The 20834-nt window shown below is 43.9% G+C and overlaps 1 protein-coding gene across 1 annotated transcript in view; it reads right to left on the bottom strand.

Moving 5' to 3' along the window:
* GPR26 (G protein-coupled receptor 26) overlaps positions 1–18472 on the bottom strand; it is a 32627-nt gene extending 14155 nt beyond the window's left edge. The window contains exon 1 of the mRNA XM_056850259.1: positions 17662–18472. Within this exon, the coding sequence (XP_056706237.1) occupies positions 17662–18380 (719 nt within the window). The 5' untranslated portion in view covers positions 18381–18472. The remainder of the gene's footprint in view (positions 1–17661) is intronic.
* Positions 18473–20834: the final 2362 nt, after the last annotated feature.

Genomic DNA, 20834 nt, shown 5'->3' with positions numbered 1-20834 from the left:
AATCAGCTGGCCGGCGGGAGCGCGATTCAAGCGGCTCTGAAAGAGAAACCACCCAATTACCGTATTGACCCGTGTATAAGCCAAGTTGGGATTTTTCAGCCTTTTTTGGGGGCTGAAAAACTCGGCTTATACACGAGTATATACGGTATAATTCTCTTCAATAGCTATATGACATCTTTTTTCTTCATACCTAACTTCATACTGCAAGCTTGTCCTATGTGAATAAGTTATTATAATTCTCTTCAATAGCTATATGACATCTTTTTTCTTCATATTTAACTTCATACTCCAAGCTTGTCCTATGTGAATATGTTATGGTAAAAGATCCTTATATTTTTAATGAATAGAATAGATTTCTCATCCTAGATCAAAATGCTGGTGAAAATCAAAGGGACTGAGTTAGGGGATGAACCTTCATACTATTATCTAATTTTCTCAGGCTGCATTTCTCAAAATAAATACAAAAGAAGGATTGTGTCGGGAGGGGTCAGTGGCATGCTGAAAAGTCAAACAAACGAAGTTAGTTCAATATTAAAGTTTAAAGATAATGCAAAGTGTTCTATTGCATGGATTGGCAAGATAACACCCATCTTGCTATATTTGTTTTTTGTTTATTTTGCTGTTCAAAATTTACAAATGCCTTGTTTTGGCAGAAATAGCAGTCCCCCCCCCCCCCCGGTAAATTAAGTTATTATTCAAGGTGGTGTTTTACTTGCGAGGACTCAAGGTTAAAAAATTAATGGGGTATTCAGGTGAGAAGAGATAAACCCTGCAGTCTCCGGTTCTTTGCTTCTCTGTGTTCTGTTGCATCCAGCATTTTCCCTGTTGTCCAGCTAACTTCCCATATCAGAAACTGCCCATGACAAAATAAGCCTGAAATGGCAGGGTGCAGTAAAGTAAAGCTGGGAAGGGAAAGCAGGGTTAGTTCTTGAGATGCTATCAAATATGGTAAACTTTCTGGTTTGAACTGAATATCTCCATTTTGAGCTTTCTTCTCCCTTAAATGAATCCACCTCTCCAGAGATCTGTTTGAGGTGGACCACAAACCAAAAACAAATACAACCCTAAAAACAACATTATCAATATTAAATCAAACCATAAAAGCACAGTATGCATCGTAAAATTATGTGTATGAAATAGCCATTAGGCTAGAAGTGGATCATAAAAACAACTTTTTAAAATAGGAGACTGACAGCCCATTCCTGAAATTTGGGCCAAAAAGCCTTAGGAGGCCTCTGCCAGCCTCTGCTGGCACAGGGGACCACACCACCGGTGCCCGGAAGGTGCACGCCGGCGTGAGTGGCCCCAGTGTCAGCATGCGGGCCCGGGCGCTGGTCTCCAGCCACCGCCGCAGCAGTGCTGGGGCCAGAAGCTGCCACAGCCTCCTGCTGGCCTCTGGCCGCCTGCACAGGCTGTGGCGCTGAGCCGGGAGGCATGACGGCGCCCCGGGAGGCATTCCTGGGGCGTAATGGCTCCACCCGGGGGCGGAGCCAACATTAGTCAGCCTCCTGAGCCATTTTGGCTCGGGAACACCCCTTTTTTATTTTTTTGAGATACTCCAGCTTTTTGCTTTTTGCTGGCATATCTCCCGTGCAACCCTATGAGGGTTGCACATTTTTTTTGCACCGGGTAGAGGTTTTGGTGATGCCAAAACCTCCTGAGGCGGCAATGCCGCTGGGTTTCCTCCTAAGCCCAGCGCAGGCATTCCTTTCAGGAATGCACTGTGAAATTAAAAGCCCAGATAAAGACAGATATTTAGGCCTGGCTTATACTGCCTTATCAGCTTCTGGTAAATCTCTGTTTGAGGAGATGGGCCAGATCTAACAGCATGAGGAAAGGGAGTCTAGTGATCCATAACTGGCGGGTCATCGAGCAACTGTGTTTCACATCCACCTCTTCAGAGAGAAGGCCCTCTAGAGGCCTCAAACTGGGAGAGGATCAAGTTGAATCTTTACCCTGGTCCTCCTCCTCCTGTCAGGACTTTTTTGTCCTTCTCTTTGAGCTAGCTCAATGGAGATAGAGTAGCCCCCAACCATGTTTGGCTTAGCTCTGGACTGGAGGAGCTTAAATAGCTCTTCACAGTCCCTGCCAATCCCAGGTGTGACTTCCTATCCCTGGGAAAGGATTGGGAATGATCTATGCTCCTTTGTGGCCAACGTTGCTCTTACATCTTCCATGGGCCCGGCCCCATTAAGCTGCCACTGGGCCATATGGACATTGGTTTGGTTTCTGGCTGCCAGGGCTTGAAGCCACAGTGTTGCCAGCTTACCACCTGCTTCTGCCACCCTGAGAAAGCCAGACCCCACAGATATACCAAGTATCTGTGGCCCACCTTACTGCCCCACCTTTACAGTGGTTGTGGGACTGTTGTCAGAGCCCCCATCTGGCTCTGGTTCTAGATACTCTGGATGACCCCACTCAGTAGTGATAAATAGAATGGAACCTATGACATCCCTTAGCACAACTCAACTGTGTTATCCTTCTGAACCATCTGGTGGAAATGGGCCTAACTGTTATTAGATTACTTTTCATCCTTTCTGGAGGGTAGATTTCAAAAGGTGGTGCTAGGAAACTTTTGCTCAGCTCCTTGGCCACAGCTCTGTTGGTTCCCCACAAGGATCCAGCTTGTAATTCCATGATATTTGTTATCTACCTGCTAGTCCTGGCAGAGATCTTTCCATCAAGATCCAGGGAAAGGGTGAATGAGCTTAGCTGGAAGCTGTAAAGGACTGAAAGAGGATGAACAGACTGGAATTAAATCCAGACAAAACGTGTGTGTGTGTGGGGGGGTAAGTTTATCCAGGAATAGATATTCAACCTGCATTGGATTGGGGTTGTACGCTCCCCACCCCCCGGAAGGAGCATGTTTATTGTTGGGGGTCTGCTCCTGAATGCAGCACTGGTGCTTAATTTTCATGTGTACATTCTTAAAACTTGGTATGTCTGGATAAGGCAGATTCCAGGGGCCACAGTCACATGTGCATTGATAACATCCTTGTTGGACTACTATAAAATTATCTGCAGAGTGTTGTCTTGGGAAAAGGTTTGTATACTTCAACTGCTCCAGATTATACACGACATATTCTACTGGTGGTCAAAGGCCTAAATGGGCTGTCTATACAGGGTTCAGTTCAAATAGTTTTGTAAATGGTTGACTTTTAAAGTTTTAATTCATCTATACTACTCTCTAGCTATGACTATTTTGAAATCAGCAAACGGATCTGCATTTATTGAACATTTAGAGCTCTGTGTGGAATTTTACCACTACTGCTTTTATGAGGATTTTTACTGTTGCTTTTATTGAGGAATGTTGTGGGTAATGTTGAAATGTAATGTTTTACAGTCAGCTGCTTTACATTTATTTGTAATTTTGTGCTGTTTTATGGTGGGTCTGCATTATTTTTGTATTTGTATTTTCATTATCCCATTATATGGGATTTTAACTGTAAACTGCCTCAATCTGTGGGAGAACACAGTATATAAATATATGAAATAGTCAAGAAAGAAAAGAAACAAACAGCTCATCCACATGAGCAACAAGGATGTGTGGACTGAGACCACTGACAATGACAACATAGGGAAATCAAAAGATTTCTATGGGGTCCTAACAAAACCAGTCAAAGATAGAAAAATGGGAGAAAGCACAGAGCCATGCATCTGAGCAAAGGCGAATAGCTGAAACCAAAGCTGAATATCTATTCAGTTTTTTGGGAATTGACTATTCGGCTTCGGGCAGATTCCCATGTTTGGTACTCAACTGAAACCAAACCCGAATATTGCCAAAATGGCTAATTTTGGATTTATTTTTGGTTCAGTTTTATTGATATACACAGCCCTAGTGGGACTGAGAGAGTTCTGAGAGAACTGTGACTAGCCCAAGGTCACCCAGTAGCCAGTGTGGTGTAGTGGTTAAGTGTGGTGGTTGAAGCGGTGGAGTCTGATCTGGAGAACTGGGTTTGATTCCCCACTCCTCCACATGAGTGGTGGAGGCTAATCTGGTGCACTGGATTTGTTTCCCCACTCCTACACACAAAGCCAGCTGGGTGACCTTGGGCAAGTTACAGCTCTGTTAGAGCTTTCTCAGCCCCACCTACCTCACAGGGTGTCTGTTGTGGGGAGGGGAAGGGAAGGTGATTGTAAGCCGGTTTGAGTCTCCCTTAAGTGGTAGAGAAAGTCAGCATATAAAACCAACTCTTCTTCTTCATGTGGAGGAGTGGAGAAACCAACCCAGTTCACTATATTAGAGTCCACCACTCTTAACCACTACACCATAATGGCTCTCAACCTCAGACCTTGTACAACCAGAGTCGAGAAAGGGGGATCTTGCACAAATCCAGCAATGTCAAGTCAAGAGGACTACATTCCTAAACAGTTGTGAGATACTTGGGAGAAATATTCCAAGACCACATGCTCTCGTGAAATCTTATCAAAGCAGCTTTTAGCTTAACCAGCGATCTTCTCCTCTCCCTTAGTAAGTTAGAGAGAGATAGACAAGAAGATTTGCCTGCCTGAAGTCCTGGTTCTACATGTAACTGTATGGAGCTGCACTGGCCCAGCTAGCATGAGAGGTTGGTTGCTGTTTATTGTGAATGTGATATGTTGAACTCTATCCACCAAGGATGCCAAAGGACAGTGGGAGGCCCTGAATTGTACATTCCTAAAAATTCACACATACAAATACCAAGAAGCAACTCACTCGCATAATTTTTATAGCTTGAAAAAACTGCTATGACCTGGATAGCCCTAGGCTAGCCTGATCTTTTCAGATCTCAGAAGCAAAGCAGGGTTTGGCCCTGGTTAAAACGTGGATGGGCGACCTCCAAGGACTACCAGGCTAATGATGGGGAGGTGAGCAATGGCAAACCACCTCCAAACATCCATGCCTTGAAAACCCTTCAGAGTCACCATAAGTCAGCTGTGACTTGATGGCATGCACACACAAATAAATGAGATTAAATAAATAAATGAGATTAAAATACATTAGATTAAAAATGTAACATTGCTAATCCTGAACCATTCACAGAAGTACCATATATTATGATTATGAGCAGCGAAGCAAACTCACATGGTGTCACCTCTCAGGTAGGTCTGTGCAGTTGGATGGCAAAAAATTGAAACCTGTTCCTTAATATAGTTTTACTGAATCCATACTTTAAAAAATTAATGACTTTCAGAAACAATGATGGAAAGTTATTAGTCCTCTGTGATCTGCTGCCTCCCATTCTTGAGGAGCCCAAAGCTACTCCTTGCTTACCGTATATACTCGCGTATAAGCCGAGTTTTTCAGCCCAAAAAAAGGGCTGAAAAAGCCAAACTCAGCTTATACGCGGGTCAATACGGTAGGGGAGGGGAGTGGGGAACTTACCGCCATCACCGCCACCATCGCCCGGGCGCCTTCCTCCGGCCGGCAAGGACCTTCCTGGGCCGGCAGGAGCCCCCTGCCGGCCGCACCGCTGCCGCCCACGCGCCCAGGCGCCTTCCTCCGGCCGGCAGCGGCCTGGAGGGGCCTCCTGCCAGCCCAGGAAGGCAGCGCCGCCGCCGCTGATTTGCCGCCTCTCTGGGTGAGTAGGGGGTTCAGGGGCTCTTCCCCCTCCCCCTCTTGGATAGCACTGCGGTCGGGGTGGGTTGGGGTGGGTCGGGAGGGCCCGGGAGGCTGGCGGGAGGGCGACAAGGGGCAGGGGGCCTGCGCTCTAAAATGGCGGCCGCCATTTTACAGCGCAGCATTGCCGGTAAAGGAATTTCTTATTGACCCTCGGCTTATACGCGGGTCAATCAGAAATTCCCTTTTCTGGCCTCAAATTTGGGGGGTCGGCTTATACTCGGGTCGGCTTATACCCGAGTATATACGGTATTCTGTCAGTGAGAATTTTAATAATTTATAATGATGGGTAGCTGTGTTTGTTTGTAGCAGTAGAAAAGAGCAAGAGTCCTGTAGCACCTTAAAGACTAACAAAATTTGTGGCAGGGTATGAGCTTTCGTGAGTCACAGCTCACTTCTTCTTCACTTATTTATAAGACAGGGACCTTTCCTCCTGTCTGTCTGATATTAGATAGTAAAGTTCCTGCAGTGAGGAATAAGCATTCCATCTCAATTGAATGAAGACTAAAAAGTTAGAACCAGACATATGATCTTCTATGACTTTTTCATATCACACTGTTGATGTAGATTTGCTGTGATGCCATCAGAAGGGTAGTGGGTAGCACACAAATCAGTCAAGCTCCAGTGGGCAAAGGAAAATGTTGGCACATGCTGCTGTGTCTGAAGAGTAATGCTTGGGGCTTATTGGGGTCTTCATTAGACCTGTGCATGGGATTTTGTTTCATTTTGTTTCATCTTTTTGTTATTAATTTCAAAACAGACTGTTTCATTACTGGGTTCTTTTTTAACTATTATTTCTTTCATTATTGTTTTGTTTTCATAGATCCATTTTATTATTATTCCGCACTGGTTTAAATGGAAGACATTCCCTTTTACAAGGTCTCTACCTTCATGGTTTTCTATCCAAATCAGACAAAACTCAGGGGGATTGTTGTATTCCCCAAGGAAACTCCCACAGCCAAATTGCAGACAGATAGAATAAATCCCCCCCCCATACACACACACTTTGAGGTGATGAAAGGCAATTTTTGACATTAAAGTACACAGGAGAACTGATAGGAAAGATTCCAAACAGTAACATGGACAACACTGCAGCCACTTAGATGAAAAAACATGAAAAAGAGGCAAACCGACAAGGAAAGGGCATTTGGTGGCACAAGGAGGGTAAGACATCTGGGCAGGCAGGCAGTAGGAGAAGGACCTTGAGGTAGATTTGTTTGGACAAAGGATAAGGTTTGGAAAGCAGCAGGCAAGTGCAGACTGCAATGGGAAATTTGGCACAGCAGGGCAGGCATTAGGGTTGCCAACCTCCAGGAGAGCTCCTGCTATTAGAACTGATCTCCAGCCGATAGAGATCAGTTCACCTGGAGAAATTGGTTGCTTTGGCAATTGGACTCTATGGCATTGAAATTCCTCCCCTCCCCAAACCCTGCTCTCCTCAGGCTCTGCCCCCAAAATCTCAATGTATTTCCCAACCCGGAGCTGGAAACCCTAGCAGGCACTGGGAGGAAAGAGGAAGATAAATTGCTACCCCATTATCTTTTACAACTGGAACACATTACATGTGTAAGTAATTCTAGTGGCTGTAGCTTGCAATCAAGTAAGAAAGCCCAGAACCCAGAGCCTCTGTCCCCCTCTCCTTAAGGAACTCTGTGCTTTCTCTTTGTGCCATTATTAGAAAATACTGCCCGCCTTGTAAAAGTAAAACCAATAAAGGCGGAGACTGCAATAATGAAAGGAAGCATAACAAAATGAAATAAAATAATGTTTTCCCTCATTATAGGCTGTTTAGATGGGTAATGTGTTTTCTTTTCATATTGAACACATGAATGAATAACAGCATTTACTGCTTTTAGCCAAAGGCCATTATAATCAATTGAAAAGAAGATAAAATATAAATAGGGTTGCCAACCTCCAGGTACTGGAGAGAAATTAACACCTATGCTATACTAATAAGGTAATGAGAAACACTAGCACAAGGCTCAAAGATTGCAAATTCTATATTACAAAATTAACTATACAAAAGACATAGTGAATAATGTGTCCATACACCAAAGGTAACAGTGCAATGATGACAATACAAACAAATAACAATCACACTCAATATGATTTCTATGTACAATGACAATTGAAGTGCGCAAAGCAGCGCTAGATGACAAAAGTTCTGATTTACTTATACCAGCCATGAAGGCTATATACACAGAAATAAAGCTTCAAAAGAAGTCTCTGTGAATCTTATCAGCCCAGGGAGGCAGAGCAAAAAAGATAAGCCCTATGGGGCTTCAAGGAGCCTATTGTGCTGATGAAGCCCCTAGTGACGAAAATGCGAACAACAACCTGGGAAGCGTTCCAACTTTCCCCTATGGCTGCAGAGACTTCTTTTGAAGCTTTATTTCTGTGTATATAGCCTTCGTGGCTGGTATAAGTAAATCAGAACTTTTGTCATCTAGCGCTGCTTTGCGCACGTGAATTGTCATTGTACATAGAGATCATATTGAGTGTGATTGTTATTTGTTTGTATTGTCATCATTGCACTGTTACCTTTGGTGTATGGACACATTATTCACTATGTCTTTTGTATAGTTAATTTTGTAATATAGAATTTGCAATCTTTGAGCCTTGTGCTAGTGTTTCTCATAACCTCCAGGTACTAGCTGGAGATCTCCTGCTATTACAACTGACCTCCAGCTGGTAGAGATCAGTTCACCTGGAGAAAATGGCTGCTTTGGTAATTGGACTCTATGGCATTGAAATCCTTCCCCTCCCCAAACCCCGCCCTCCTCAAGCTCTGCCCCAAAAAATCTCCCGCTGGTAGCGAAGAGGGACCTGGCAACCCTAAACATAAATCATAAATAACATCATCAAAATAACCAAATCCATGTTTCACCCTTCAGATAGAGCTTTCTCTTATATTTTCTTGGCTGCCAGGACAAATAGCAGTACTCTGGATGAAATGAGTGAATCAGGAATTTGTTTCATTTTCATATTAATTGCAATAATTATGGAACACCCTATTTTCATAATTATTATAATTAATAATGAAAGAAACACAAAAGTCTAGTCTCCTTGGGGGAAGGCCTAGTGTTCCTTGTTTTATTAGGTTACTGGATTCCCTTCAACTGCTGGCATCCTCCTCCTCTGGGTGTATTTATAGAAAGAGAAAGCTTTTACATGTAGATTGGATTTGCTGTATGGGAGGCAAGATGGGAAAGAAAATGAGGAAAGGTTTAAGAAACTTGTTCAGAGATGTTAAGCAAAATTATCTGTGTGCATTGCAGCTAAAAAGTGAAATCTCCTCAGCATCATTCCTGGTTGGGAAAAGGTGCAGAGAAGAATGTATGAGCCTCTCCTCCCCGCCCATGAACACAAGAAACTGCCTTATACTGAGTCAGACCATTGGTCCATCAGAGTCAGTAGACTGGCAGCAGCTCTCCAGGGTCTCAGTCAGAGGTCTTTCACATCACCTACTGCCTGGACCTTTCAACTGGAAATGCCAGGGGTTGAACCAGAGACCTTTTGCATGGTAAGGAGATGCTCTGCCACTGAGCCACACCCCCTCTCCACAACAGACACCTTGTGAGGTAGGTGGGGCTGAGAGAGCTCTTAGTAGAACTGTGACTAGCCCAAAGCCACCCAGCTGGCTTTGTATGTAGGAGTGGGGAAACAAATCCAGTTCACCAGATTAGAGTCCACCACTCATGTGGAGGAGTGGGGAACCAAACCCAGTTTTCCAGACCAGACTCCACCACTCCAAACCACCACTCTTAACCACTACACCTCACTGGGAGCCAGTGTCTGAGCTGCACAAGGGCTTTTTTAAAGCATCGATATACCATTACAGTGTTATGACCATTGGTCTACTACCCAAAATGAAAGGGACTAGAGACTTAGGGCAAAAACGCATGGTCGCATTAGCCTCCTTTATTCCCTGTTTCAACCAGGATTCAGTCAGGATCGAACACACATTTGGTGAAAACACATGCGTTTGATCCTGGCTGAAACAGGGAATAAAGGAGGCTAAAGCAAACCATGCGTTTAAACCCTTAATCCTTTTTTTTTTTTTACAAAAAATAAAAGCTGGGAATTTAGAGAATCTGGTAGACAGATTGTGTTAATGTTATAATGCTATAATGATAGGTCAAAGATGTGTGGATTGCAAGGTTACGAAAAGTAATGCCTTCTGGTTGCAAGAGGGAATGTTCACTGCAGAGGACAGGGGAGAGGAATATGGTGCTGATGTGGGTGTGAGGGACAAGATCCTAGCATATGGATGCCCTCCGGCTTTGCTGTACTGTTTCCCAAAACATGGCAGCAAAGCAGTTTGGAGAAGATCAGAAAAGGCAGGGAAAACCTGGGAAGTGCACAGAAGCACCATGATGCAGTGGAGAAGTGGGGGGAGTGGGAAGCTGCTTCCCAATAGCATCCAATGTGGTCAAATAGCCCACATGCAAGTGACCTAAATAAGAGACAGTTTCAAACAGCTGCTGGGAGTCACATTTTCAAGGCAGAGCTGCTATAACAAGTTCTTGGTGCTAGTAGCTCTAGGTGCAAACTGAAACTTGTTTTGCATGATCTAACCTAAATTCTCATATTTAAAATCCCCCATAAAATACACCATTGTTGCTTTTTTCCCTAATGGAACAGTACAGTTGCTGGAGGTCCCAGAGATCAAGAAAAACAGCAGGAAAATACTCTTATTTTCTATTGTTCCATGGCATGCTATAAACTGCTGCTCATTTTCTTGATGGCTTTTAGTCTTTTTTTTTCTTTCTTTCAGGTCACAGCTGATTTATGGCGACTAGGTCTGTCAATTCGGTTCGGCCCGAACTGAAAATCAACCGAATTTCCCCTGATTCGGTGCTTTTCTGTTCGGACGGATCCGAACTCACAACTGGCGGGCAACCGGGGGGGCCGAATTCAGCGAGTTCGGGAGTTCGCGAATAAATTCGGCAAATTCGGCCGTCAGTAAGCAGCATAACCGTCAGTAAGCAGCATTCTCCTCCCCCGGCCAATCGGTGGGCAAGCTGGGTCTTCTTCTGGCCAATCAGTCAGGATTGAGTACTGGAGGAATCAGCTGATGTGCGGCCCGGCCAGGGAGAGAGAGAGAGAGAGCGAAATCCTCGTGTGTGTGTGTGGGGTGCTTGTGCACATTTGCTCCTTTCTGTGGCTGCAGGGGGCGCATTTTTTGGGGTACAGACACAAAACTTTCACTGGAACTTCAGATGAAGCTTCTTAAGGTACCCCCCAAGTTTTGTAAACATTGGGTCAGGGGGTACCGAGATATGGGTTCCCCCTTTTTCTTTCCATGGCTGCAGGGGGCGCATTTTTGGGGGTACAAATCCCAAACTTTGAGCAGAGTTTCAGACCAGTGTTCTTAAGATACCCCCCAAGTTTTGTGAACATTGGGTCAGGGGGTCCCGAGATATGGGCTCCCCCCTTTTTCTTTCCATGGCTGCAGGGGGCGCATTTTTGGGGGTACAGATCCCAAACTTTGAGCGGAGTTTCAGACCAGTGTTCTTAAGATACCCCCCAAGTTTTGTAAACATTGGGTCAGGGGGTCTCGAGATATGGGCTCTCCCCCTTTTCCCTCCCCCCTTTTCCATTTATGTGGCTGCAGGGGACGCTTTTTTGGGGATATAGCCCCCAAACCTTTAGCATAGCTTCAGTGAATTATTCTTAAGATACTACCCAAGTTTTGTAAAGATGGGTTCAGTGGGGGCAGAAATATCGCCTCCCCCCTTTTCTCTTTCCATGGCTGCAGGGGGCGCATTTTTGGGGGTGCAGATCCCAAACTTTGAGCGGAGTTTCAGACCAGTGTTCTTAAGATACTCCCCAAGTTTTGTGAACATTGGGTCAGGGGGTCCCGAGATATGGGCTTTCCCCTTTCCCCTTTCCCCTTTTCCCTATTGGGATGAATGGAGCAGCCGATCCTGTGTGTGTGCATCTCCTCTCCAGAGCAAAACGTTCCGTGCCTAATTGGAATCATCTTGGATTACAGCCCCTCTTGATGGAACAGAAGACAGCCACAGTAAGACCCCTTTGGGGGCTTTAATCTATAATTTTTCTCCTGTGTATGTGTGTGTGTGGGGGGGAAAGCAGAGTCTGTGTGTGTGTGGGGAGGGAGCAGTTTCTGTGGGTGGGGGGGAAGCCAAAGGGGGCTTTCGTCGGTTCTGCCTGGGGTGTGTGTTCCCCCTCGAGTCTCTCGCTCCCTGGTTTGAGGGGGGAGGTTTCAGTTGTGTGTTGCAAAGGTGTTGTTTAACAAGGTTGTGTTTGCAGTTGTTTTGCTATTTTCTCCGCTGTTGTCGGGGCTGGGAGCTTTGTGCGTGGGCGGCAAGCTCTGCTGAGAGATGCAAGGGTGGGGGGACCCCTTTCAGGGCCCATATCTCAGCCCCCCATGACCCAATCTTTACAAAACTTGGGGAGTCTTTCAATAAACGTCCTTTGAAGCTCTGCCAAAAGTTTGGGACCTCTAAGCCCAAAAATGCCCCCCCCAGAGCCGCGGAAAGGCGCGGTTGTGTTTTTAATGGCTTTATTCGGCCGAACTTGTTTCCGAACTTTGAATTCCCGCCGAATTGAACGGATCCGAAGTGGGGGAGTTCGGACTTCGGCACGTACCGAACCCACAAGGGCCAAATTCGGCCGAATCCGAATTGTACCGAATTTTTTTTTTTGACAGCCCTAATGGCGACCTGTAGGGTTTTCAAGACAAGCGACCTTCAGAGGTGGTTTGCCATTCCCTGCCTCCGCATCACAACCCTGGTATTCCATGGAGGTCTCCCATCCAAATACAGGATGAGTATCCCTTATCCAAACCGCTTGGGACCAGAACTGGTCCGTATTTCGGATCTTTCTGTATTTTGGAATATTTGCATACACATAATGAGATATTTGGGGGATGGGACCCAAGTCAAATCACAAAATTCATTTATGTTTTATATATGCCTTATATGTACTTTACACACATAGCCTGAAAGTAATTTTAAACAATATTTTTAATAATTTTCTGTACATTGAATTATCGGAAAGCAAATTGGCATGCTGCTGAGCTCCTGTGAGTAACGCCTGCATGCCATCTCAAAACGTCTGGTTTTGGGATCAGTCTGAATATCGGATGTCCAGATAAGGGATACTCAACCTGTACTAGCCAGGGCCAACTTTGCTTGGCTTCTGAGATCAGGCTAGCCTGGAGCTATTCAGGTCAGGACATACATAAAATCAAACTGCACTTAATCGAACCTCTTGTTTCTGGTAATATTATTTATTAAAAGGAGCCAGCACGGTGTGGTTAAGAGCAGTAGTTTGGAGCAGTGATCTGGAGAACAGGGTTTGATTCCCCACTCCTCCACATGAGCGGCGGAGGCTAATCTAGTGCACTGGATCTGTTTCCCCACTCCTACACACAAAGCCAGGTGGGTGACCTTGGGCTAGTCACAGCTCTCTCAGCCCCACCTACCTCACAGGGTGTCTGTTGTGAGGAGGAGAAGGGAAGGTGATTGTAAGCCAGTTTGATCCTTCCTTAAGTGGTAGTGAAAGTTGGCATATAAAAACCAACTCTTCTTCTTCTAAAATGCTTCCTGGAAGTTACCTGTTGAATACATGTTGGGGTTTTTAAGCCCAACATGTGAGTTATTTCATATGATTGAGCTGGGTCTAAGTGTATGTGTGTGGGGGGCGGGTCAGAGAGATTCTTTGTCTCAGGGACCATGGCAGCCCTGGTCTACACAGATCCCACACACCTGGGAGACAGCATTCTTGGGGACAATGGGACTACTGATGGTAGGAAAATCCTTGAGCATCAGCACCTGCCATTGACAGATTGCTGGATATAACCCTTATTGCAGATTATATATTTGAATTGATATAATATAGAATCCAAAATGTATGATTTTTTTTCAACTCATGGTTCTTACCTGAATGAATTGTTATTATAATGTCCCTTGTATAATGTTGTCTGTGTGGTCCTGTGGGATCCCAATCCTGTTTAAACAAACATTTGACATTCATATTGAATGCCTCCCAGATCATTTGGATAAGTATGAGGGCACTGTACTGTGGGGCCAAATAACCAAAAGTTTTCCCACATCAAATTTTGGAATTCTTTTGCGTTAATTTTCAGATTGCACTGACACTGTTACACACATCTCTTACATTTGGGAAGCAGAGGTACCGAAGAGATCTTAAAATTCAGTAGAACGTGATTGCTATTGAAATGTTGCCGGCACACAACGAATGATCGGGCTTGCTGATTAGCTGTGGCTTCACAATTCTGAGTGGGTGGAAAGAGGGAGATGACACAAGGTGGGCGAAAATGCTGTCCTTTCTGATTCACTACCTGCTCTCAGGAATGTAGTGGCAGCTGAAATAAAACTGCTCTGAAGGAAACAACCCTTAAAATGGCTAAACTACACTTCGTGTTTTCCCCAGGGATGTCCCCAAGTCAGGTGGAGGGGCAGGTTCAGAAGTTCTGAGCTGGACAAATAGCATCCCCTGAGGCCATTTCAGGTTGAGAAAATGGCTGGGGAAAGGTCTAAGTCCCCTCTCTTCATGAGTAGCAGTCCCCATTAAAAAATGGTCCCACGTATATCTGAGTTGTGAAATTGCAGACCACACCCCTCCGTGTAACCTGGAGTCATTCCTGGGGGAAACGGTAATGCACAGTTAGGCACTTAGAGAGGCAAGTCAAACACTCTTGGACAACTGTGGATTCTCCCCTGCATTTGCATTGTGGCATTATGATATCAATATTCATATAACTTGGGTACCAGAACCACGCACTCAGAGAATGTGGTACGCTTGTCTCTAGTGTGAACAGTCATGGGGACGCATGGCTGAGGAAGGCAATAGTGGCAGGAGTCTCTGAGAAGGTGATGCCTCTTGCATGGTCATGTCACAATTGGAAGAAAAGTTTATTTGCAAGATAAGAATTAGGGTTTTCACATTTTCCCCCTTACACTGCTAGCTAAGGAGTCAGAGGGAAAGCTTGCACATGCTGTCAAAGGTTTCTTGTCCTTACATATACCTCCCAGGAGTACCATCACAGCACTTTACTATATCAACTGCTCTAGCTTAAATACGCGTTAGACACCAAAAGGACAACTCCCTACTTAAAACTGTTCAGCTGCATACAGCTGTGAAACACTGGGGAAAGTTCTGTTGATAAATGTACAGTGTGATACACAATTAATTCCAAAACATGAACGATGCAGTCAATGACCCTGTGCATTCTGACCTCACAAATATAGTCACAGTTTTTGTTACCAAAAATATATTCAGGAAGGATTTACAGCTTATCTTATTATTGGCAATCAGGGAGTGGGGTATTATGGAAAGTGTCTAATTACCATTAAAGGGCATTTTAGCTATCTTGGTTTAGCAATTTAGTATTAATGTATCATATTACCGGAGGAATGAAAATAAATTATACTTGGAATTAGCTTGGAACTATTGCCAGATGTCACATTCTCAATTGAATGCTACTGTTCAGCAACAGACATAGAGCAGACATGAAAAATGAAGATTAGTATTAAGTTACAGCTATAGGGAAAGAACCTTGTGAAGTATTTTTTCATATGATGAACCTTTTTCTGCTCTCTCTTTTTGCCATTTTGCCGCCGTTTTCAAGTGAAATGAAATATATAAAAGATAAAACATAGGAGTTTTCAGTAAGTGCTTGCACTGGGCAGGCAGCAGAACAATTGGAAAAGCAAGGGAAACCTTATAAGCCACATATAAATAAACCATTCAGACAAACCAGAGTAATCTACTTATGGAAAAAAAATTGTTAATGTCAGTTGGGGGAAGAAACAGACTTTCCACACTTCTCAACTTATTCAAATATTTCTGTTATGTACTCTTATGAACAGGAAATGTTAACACCAAGAGCTGATGCCATCTTTAAATGAAAGGTTGCTTCTAGCTAATGAAAATCAGTACATCAGACTCTTGGTGATTAAGTGCTGAGGGCAGGTACTGGCCAAGTTCAGTTCTGGTATGTGGCCAGGTACTTCAGTAAAACTGCTTCAAGGGAAATTTATTCTGTCCATGCTTTCTTCCTTCAGCCCTCCACATACCCACTTCTCTTTCTGAACATTAGCTAAAACTGCTTTAATATGTCATGTACATGGTCTCATATGTTGATCCAGGGATGCAATCATAAGAATGCCATAATGCCCAACTCCACCACTTCCCTACAACCTTCTTATCATTGTGGCTGGTGAAAGCCCATATCATTTATAACACCATCCTTGGAAATGTTAACACCCCCCCCCCAATTCCATGATTGCCTCTGTTAAACTTTTGAGTTCAGCCATCCTAGATAAACCTCCTACTTCAACATATTGATTTTGTCACCAGGTTTCCTTCCCTTGATCTTATTTTTATCTACTACCATTAACACCCAGAATTCCCAATAGTCAGTCTTTTCCCTCAACAGCTTATCCCTCCTGATTCATCCTAACCCCATCTTAACGCTGTTCCCATGGGATCTTCTGTTCAGACACCATTTCAAAACTATTTTATTGCCCACTTTCCAGGTTTCCAGCCTTTTCTCCCTAAAGGCTACTCATCAGATCAAACATCACTGACCAGTGTCTTCCTGAGTTAGCTAACTGTTTGGGCTGGTATTGTACATTGGCCCATCTGTGAATCAGGAAGCCCCTGGTCAGAATGTGTCTTCTGTCCACAAAGCGGGTTTAAGTAATCCTCTTTCAAAACCTTCACCTGTAGATTATCACTCTGGCCTATCATACATGGCTATTGCAAGGATTCCAAGACAATGTGCATGAAATGCTCTGATCCAAAACACTTTAAGCATGCTAAGCATTATAATTTCCCCTTCTTTCTGAATATTTCTGCATTTTAATTCCTTTTATTTTGTCTGGTTTTTTTAAAAAAGAAAGTTCATTTCATCACATAAAAAGAGAGTTAGATCCAAATGCCCTCTTCCACTGAAACCCTTGGTGCGACACAGAAACTTCCACCCCTTTTATCGATTTATTTCAAAAGATGACAAATCAACTCAGACTTATTAATGATGACAAGCCACCCAAGAACACTGACTGCTGCCTCAGCTTGCCACACACAAATGTAGACTATGAGCAAGTCACCTTGCCTCCATCTGCTTCTCCCAGTGAGTTTTTTTGCCAGAGGTCTGTGGGTTCTCCCTCACACCAGAAGCAAACTACAACCTTTATCCTTCAGATGTGGCCTTTCTTACTCCCTGCCATGTACCTGATGACACATCGCTCCTCTGTCCACTGACTCATGTGTCCTTAAAAAACTCTCTGCTCTTTCCTCTTTTTTTCTCCTTCCAATTCTGTTATCTGTCCCCTACCAGTAAAGTTAGCCAGAATCCCTCCCTTTGTTTTGAAAGTCATCTTTTCAAAAAGGATAAGTTGATTTAATGTATCTTGAGCACATTTAAATCAAGACTCCTTTGCCTGTCTGTATGCATTTGAATCTAGGCAATTTTGGACATATTTGTACCTAGTTAGTTGCTTGTGTTTATTTTGGAAATATTATTTCTCTAGGCATCCTTCCTTCAAGGGAAATAAAGTTATTGACTCCAGAGTGACATTTTTAAAAAGTACAGGCAACAGAATGGCATTTTGTATGCTATTTTCCCCAATGCAAAGTCTTAAAGGACAGAAGTAATTGTAGTTTGTAGTTTGATTCAGTTCATATTAAAAAATGAACAGGACTTTAATGAACAGGCATGGATCTGTTCATTGCTAAGTGAAAATAGCAAAGATTCAGAAACATACTCCAAAAGGGAATACATTCATGTACAAGCTTTTTGATTGCCCTGCAGCTCCCAGACATGCCCAAGGATTCCTGGATGATATTTTTTGCTACTTGCAGGATATAATTAGCAATTAACTGTATAACAATGAAGAGAATCAGGAATATAAACATGCAGATTGGAAATAGGGAAGTGCTAATTTTAAAATAATGAGATACAGATGGATGCAAATTCAGTCTGATATTGAACCTAATCTTGCCATTCTTCAGGCATCCTCAGTGGTGCATGCCCTTGCCAGTCAAGGACACGGGTATCTCCTTACCTGGGATGGATGTCCACCAGCAACACAAGGGTCTGCATAGTTATCACGTCAATCCTTTTACAGTGAAAGCGTGCCACCTTCAGCACTTTTAGATATGTGAAACATAAGACAATGAGGGAGAGGAGGAAGCTGAGGGAATGAAAGACCCCAGTGAAAATCATAAACTGTGTCCTGTCCTCCAGTCTCTTGTTGTACAGGGTGCAGGAAGCATAAAGATGATGGAAACCCACCCAAGATAGAGAAGTCGCCACTATAGGGAAGGACACAGAGTGCAACCACGTGTAGCTGAGTATGAGCGCAGCATCTTTGTAGCGCATCTTGGAATGGTAGTTCAGAGGAAACACCACCGCTATCCACCTGTCTATGCTGAGCGCTGCCATGCTGAGCATGGAGTTGGTGGTCAAGAAAGTCTCCAGAAAACCCACGATCGAGCAAAGCTGTTCTCCTCCCGGCGGGCTCTTGTAAATGATCCCAGCCAGGGTCAAGGGCATGTTCAAAACAGTCATCAACAAGTTGCAGAAGGTCAGGTTGAGGATAAACAATCCCGGGACTTGCTTGCGGATCTCTGCGCTGTACAGAAAGCAGATCAGCACCAGCACGTTGGACAGCAACGAGACGAGGATGAGCACCACAATTAAGAAAGCCAGGATCACTTCCCAAATGTTCATGGTGCCTCCATTCACAGGAGGAACATTTCCAAAACTGTTCCCAGCTGGCATCCAGAAAGCATGGTGTGAGGCTCTCTCACACCCTCCTCCTCCTCCCCAGCCTGCTCACACTCCTGCATGCCCTCAGTATTTTTAGAAGAGCTGCAGTTCCCCCCCCCCCCCGCTGCTGCTTCTTTCCACGTCAACGCTTTTTAGAGACATGCACAAAAGCACTGGGAATGCCCATCAAACTATGAGAAAGATTTTTTTTTAATCACCAGGATTGAGCCACGATCTCCTTCTAAAGAAAGCAGCACATTCTGAGAAGCAGCTCTCCTGAGATCTCTAATTATTGGTCCTAAAGCTTCCCAGCAATTCAACCAGTGCATTTATGCTCTTTACCTCTCTTCTTCTCTCTCTCTGTGTGTGTCTCTCTCTCCTTCTTGCTCTCACTCTCTCTCCCCCTCCCACCTACACGCTTCCAGGCTGACTCTAACCTGCTTTTATGAACACAGATAAATCCCCCATTAATGGATTAAAGCATACTCACTGCTCATGATTTACTAACATGATTAGATCTGACTCTCCTCCCTCACTTTCATTCTACACACACCCGCACACCCACACACCCACTAGCTGACATCCCACTGAAATCAGGAAATCAAAAGATTGGACTAGACTTCCTTGGAAAGAAATGCCAGCTTTTAATTTGTTAATTTCCAAAGTGCACATTCCAGTGTCCTATCCTTCAGTGCTTCCTTAAAAAGAAAAGCTCATTTTATATTGACAAACCTGCCATGAGTGTTGCAGAGTAGCTGTCCTTTCAGACAACTCTTTCATTTATGCATTTCAAAATTATTTAACAAAAGATTTAAAGCTTCCACAGAAGGAAACACAAACACACAGAGAATGGTTGGATATAATTTATTCTCATCCCCACCCACTCTGGGTGCATTGGAAATCATGTTAAAACACTAAGATTATCATGCATTTAAATTATTTGTGAAGATTAGCAGAAGAAGAAGAACAAGAACAAGAAGAGGAAGAAGAGCTGGTTTTTATATGCCAACTTTCTTTACCACTTAAGGAAGAATCAAACTGGCTTATAATCACCTTCCCCTCCCCACAGCAGACACCCTGTGAGGTAGGTGAGGCTGAGAGAGTGTGACTAGCCCAAGGTCACCCAGCTGGCTTCATGTGTTGGAATGGGGAAACAAATCCAGTTCACCAGGTTACCCTCCGCCGCTCATGTGGAGGAGCACAGAATCAAACCCAGTTCTCCAGATCAGAGTCCACTGCTCCAAACCACTGCCCTTAACCACTACACCATGCTGGATTAGACTTTTTCTCCCATAGCATTGTGATATAAGAAATGGATATGATATTACAGGTGGGGAGCAAATAAGGAGGAGGCAAGAATAGGATGTCTCCAGGAGAATTATAGGGAATGAAGGACATAAGGGAAATAATTTATATCCTCTGGCTACTGAAAGCCCTGCAGAAAAATAGCTGTTGATTCAGAACCCCCAGCAAATACTTCACTGACCACACTTTTTCCTATAGGCAGAAGGACTAGAAAATTATTATTTTTATCATTAGAACCCAAATATTGCGCTTAATTTCAGTTTGCTTAGATATCTATGCTGGAGAACCGGGTTTGATTCCCCCACTCCTCCATATGAGTGGCAGATGCTAATCTGGTGAACCGGGTTGGTTTTCCCACCCCTTTACATGAAGCCAGCTGGGTGACCTTTGGCTAGTCACAGCTCTCTTAAAGCTCTCTCAGGTCACCTACCTCAAAGGGTGTCTGTTGTGGGGAGAAGAAGGGAAGGTGATTGTAAGCTGGTTTGATTCTTCCTTAAGTGGTAGAGAAAGCATATAAAAACCAACTCTTCTTCTTCTATTACTCTCTTTATATCCTTCCTTTCTTCATCATGGAATGAAAGAGGATACATGGGCTTTGAGGAAGTCTGTCATCCAGGCCTTGACCAGACCCCACTGTCTTAACATCATCATGGTTCTTATGGCACATGCCTCCCATCCCTATCAAACAAGTTAAAAAACTGGTTCCAAAAGTTAAAATGCTGGATATCTGATGCTAGGGACTGTTTTAAAGATGTGTGATTATACCTCGTGTTTTCTAGACGTCTCCCAAAAGCAGTATCCTATATTTATTTTGAAGGCTGAGAATCCCTCTTCGAAAAGGTATGAGCAGTGGTTGTTTTTGAATATTGTTCAGAGAAAGGGCCCAAAACCCACCCAAATCTAAATATCCTCCATTTCCTGACATCAAATTAGCCTACACCAGCCAACAGATATGGTATAATCCGGAGAGACAGTGAGCATTTTGGAGTGAAAATAAAACAGTTATGCTTTTGACATATTGTTGAACTATTGAGGGCATGTTTGAGGGAGAATATCTGCAAGATAAGATGCTGACAGATAGCACTGATTATTTTTCATGTAGTTGTAATAACAAACTTCATTTTCCATGAACAGTCAAGCACTGAATTCTAGCAAAAATCA

Source organism: Euleptes europaea, chromosome 5 (assembly GCF_029931775.1).
Source record: "Euleptes europaea isolate rEulEur1 chromosome 5, rEulEur1.hap1, whole genome shotgun sequence".
NCBI classification, from domain to species: domain Eukaryota; kingdom Metazoa; phylum Chordata; class Lepidosauria; order Squamata; family Sphaerodactylidae; genus Euleptes; species Euleptes europaea.
The sequence above is the reverse complement of the archived record's forward strand: the minus strand, read 5'-3'. Positions and strand labels throughout refer to the sequence as shown.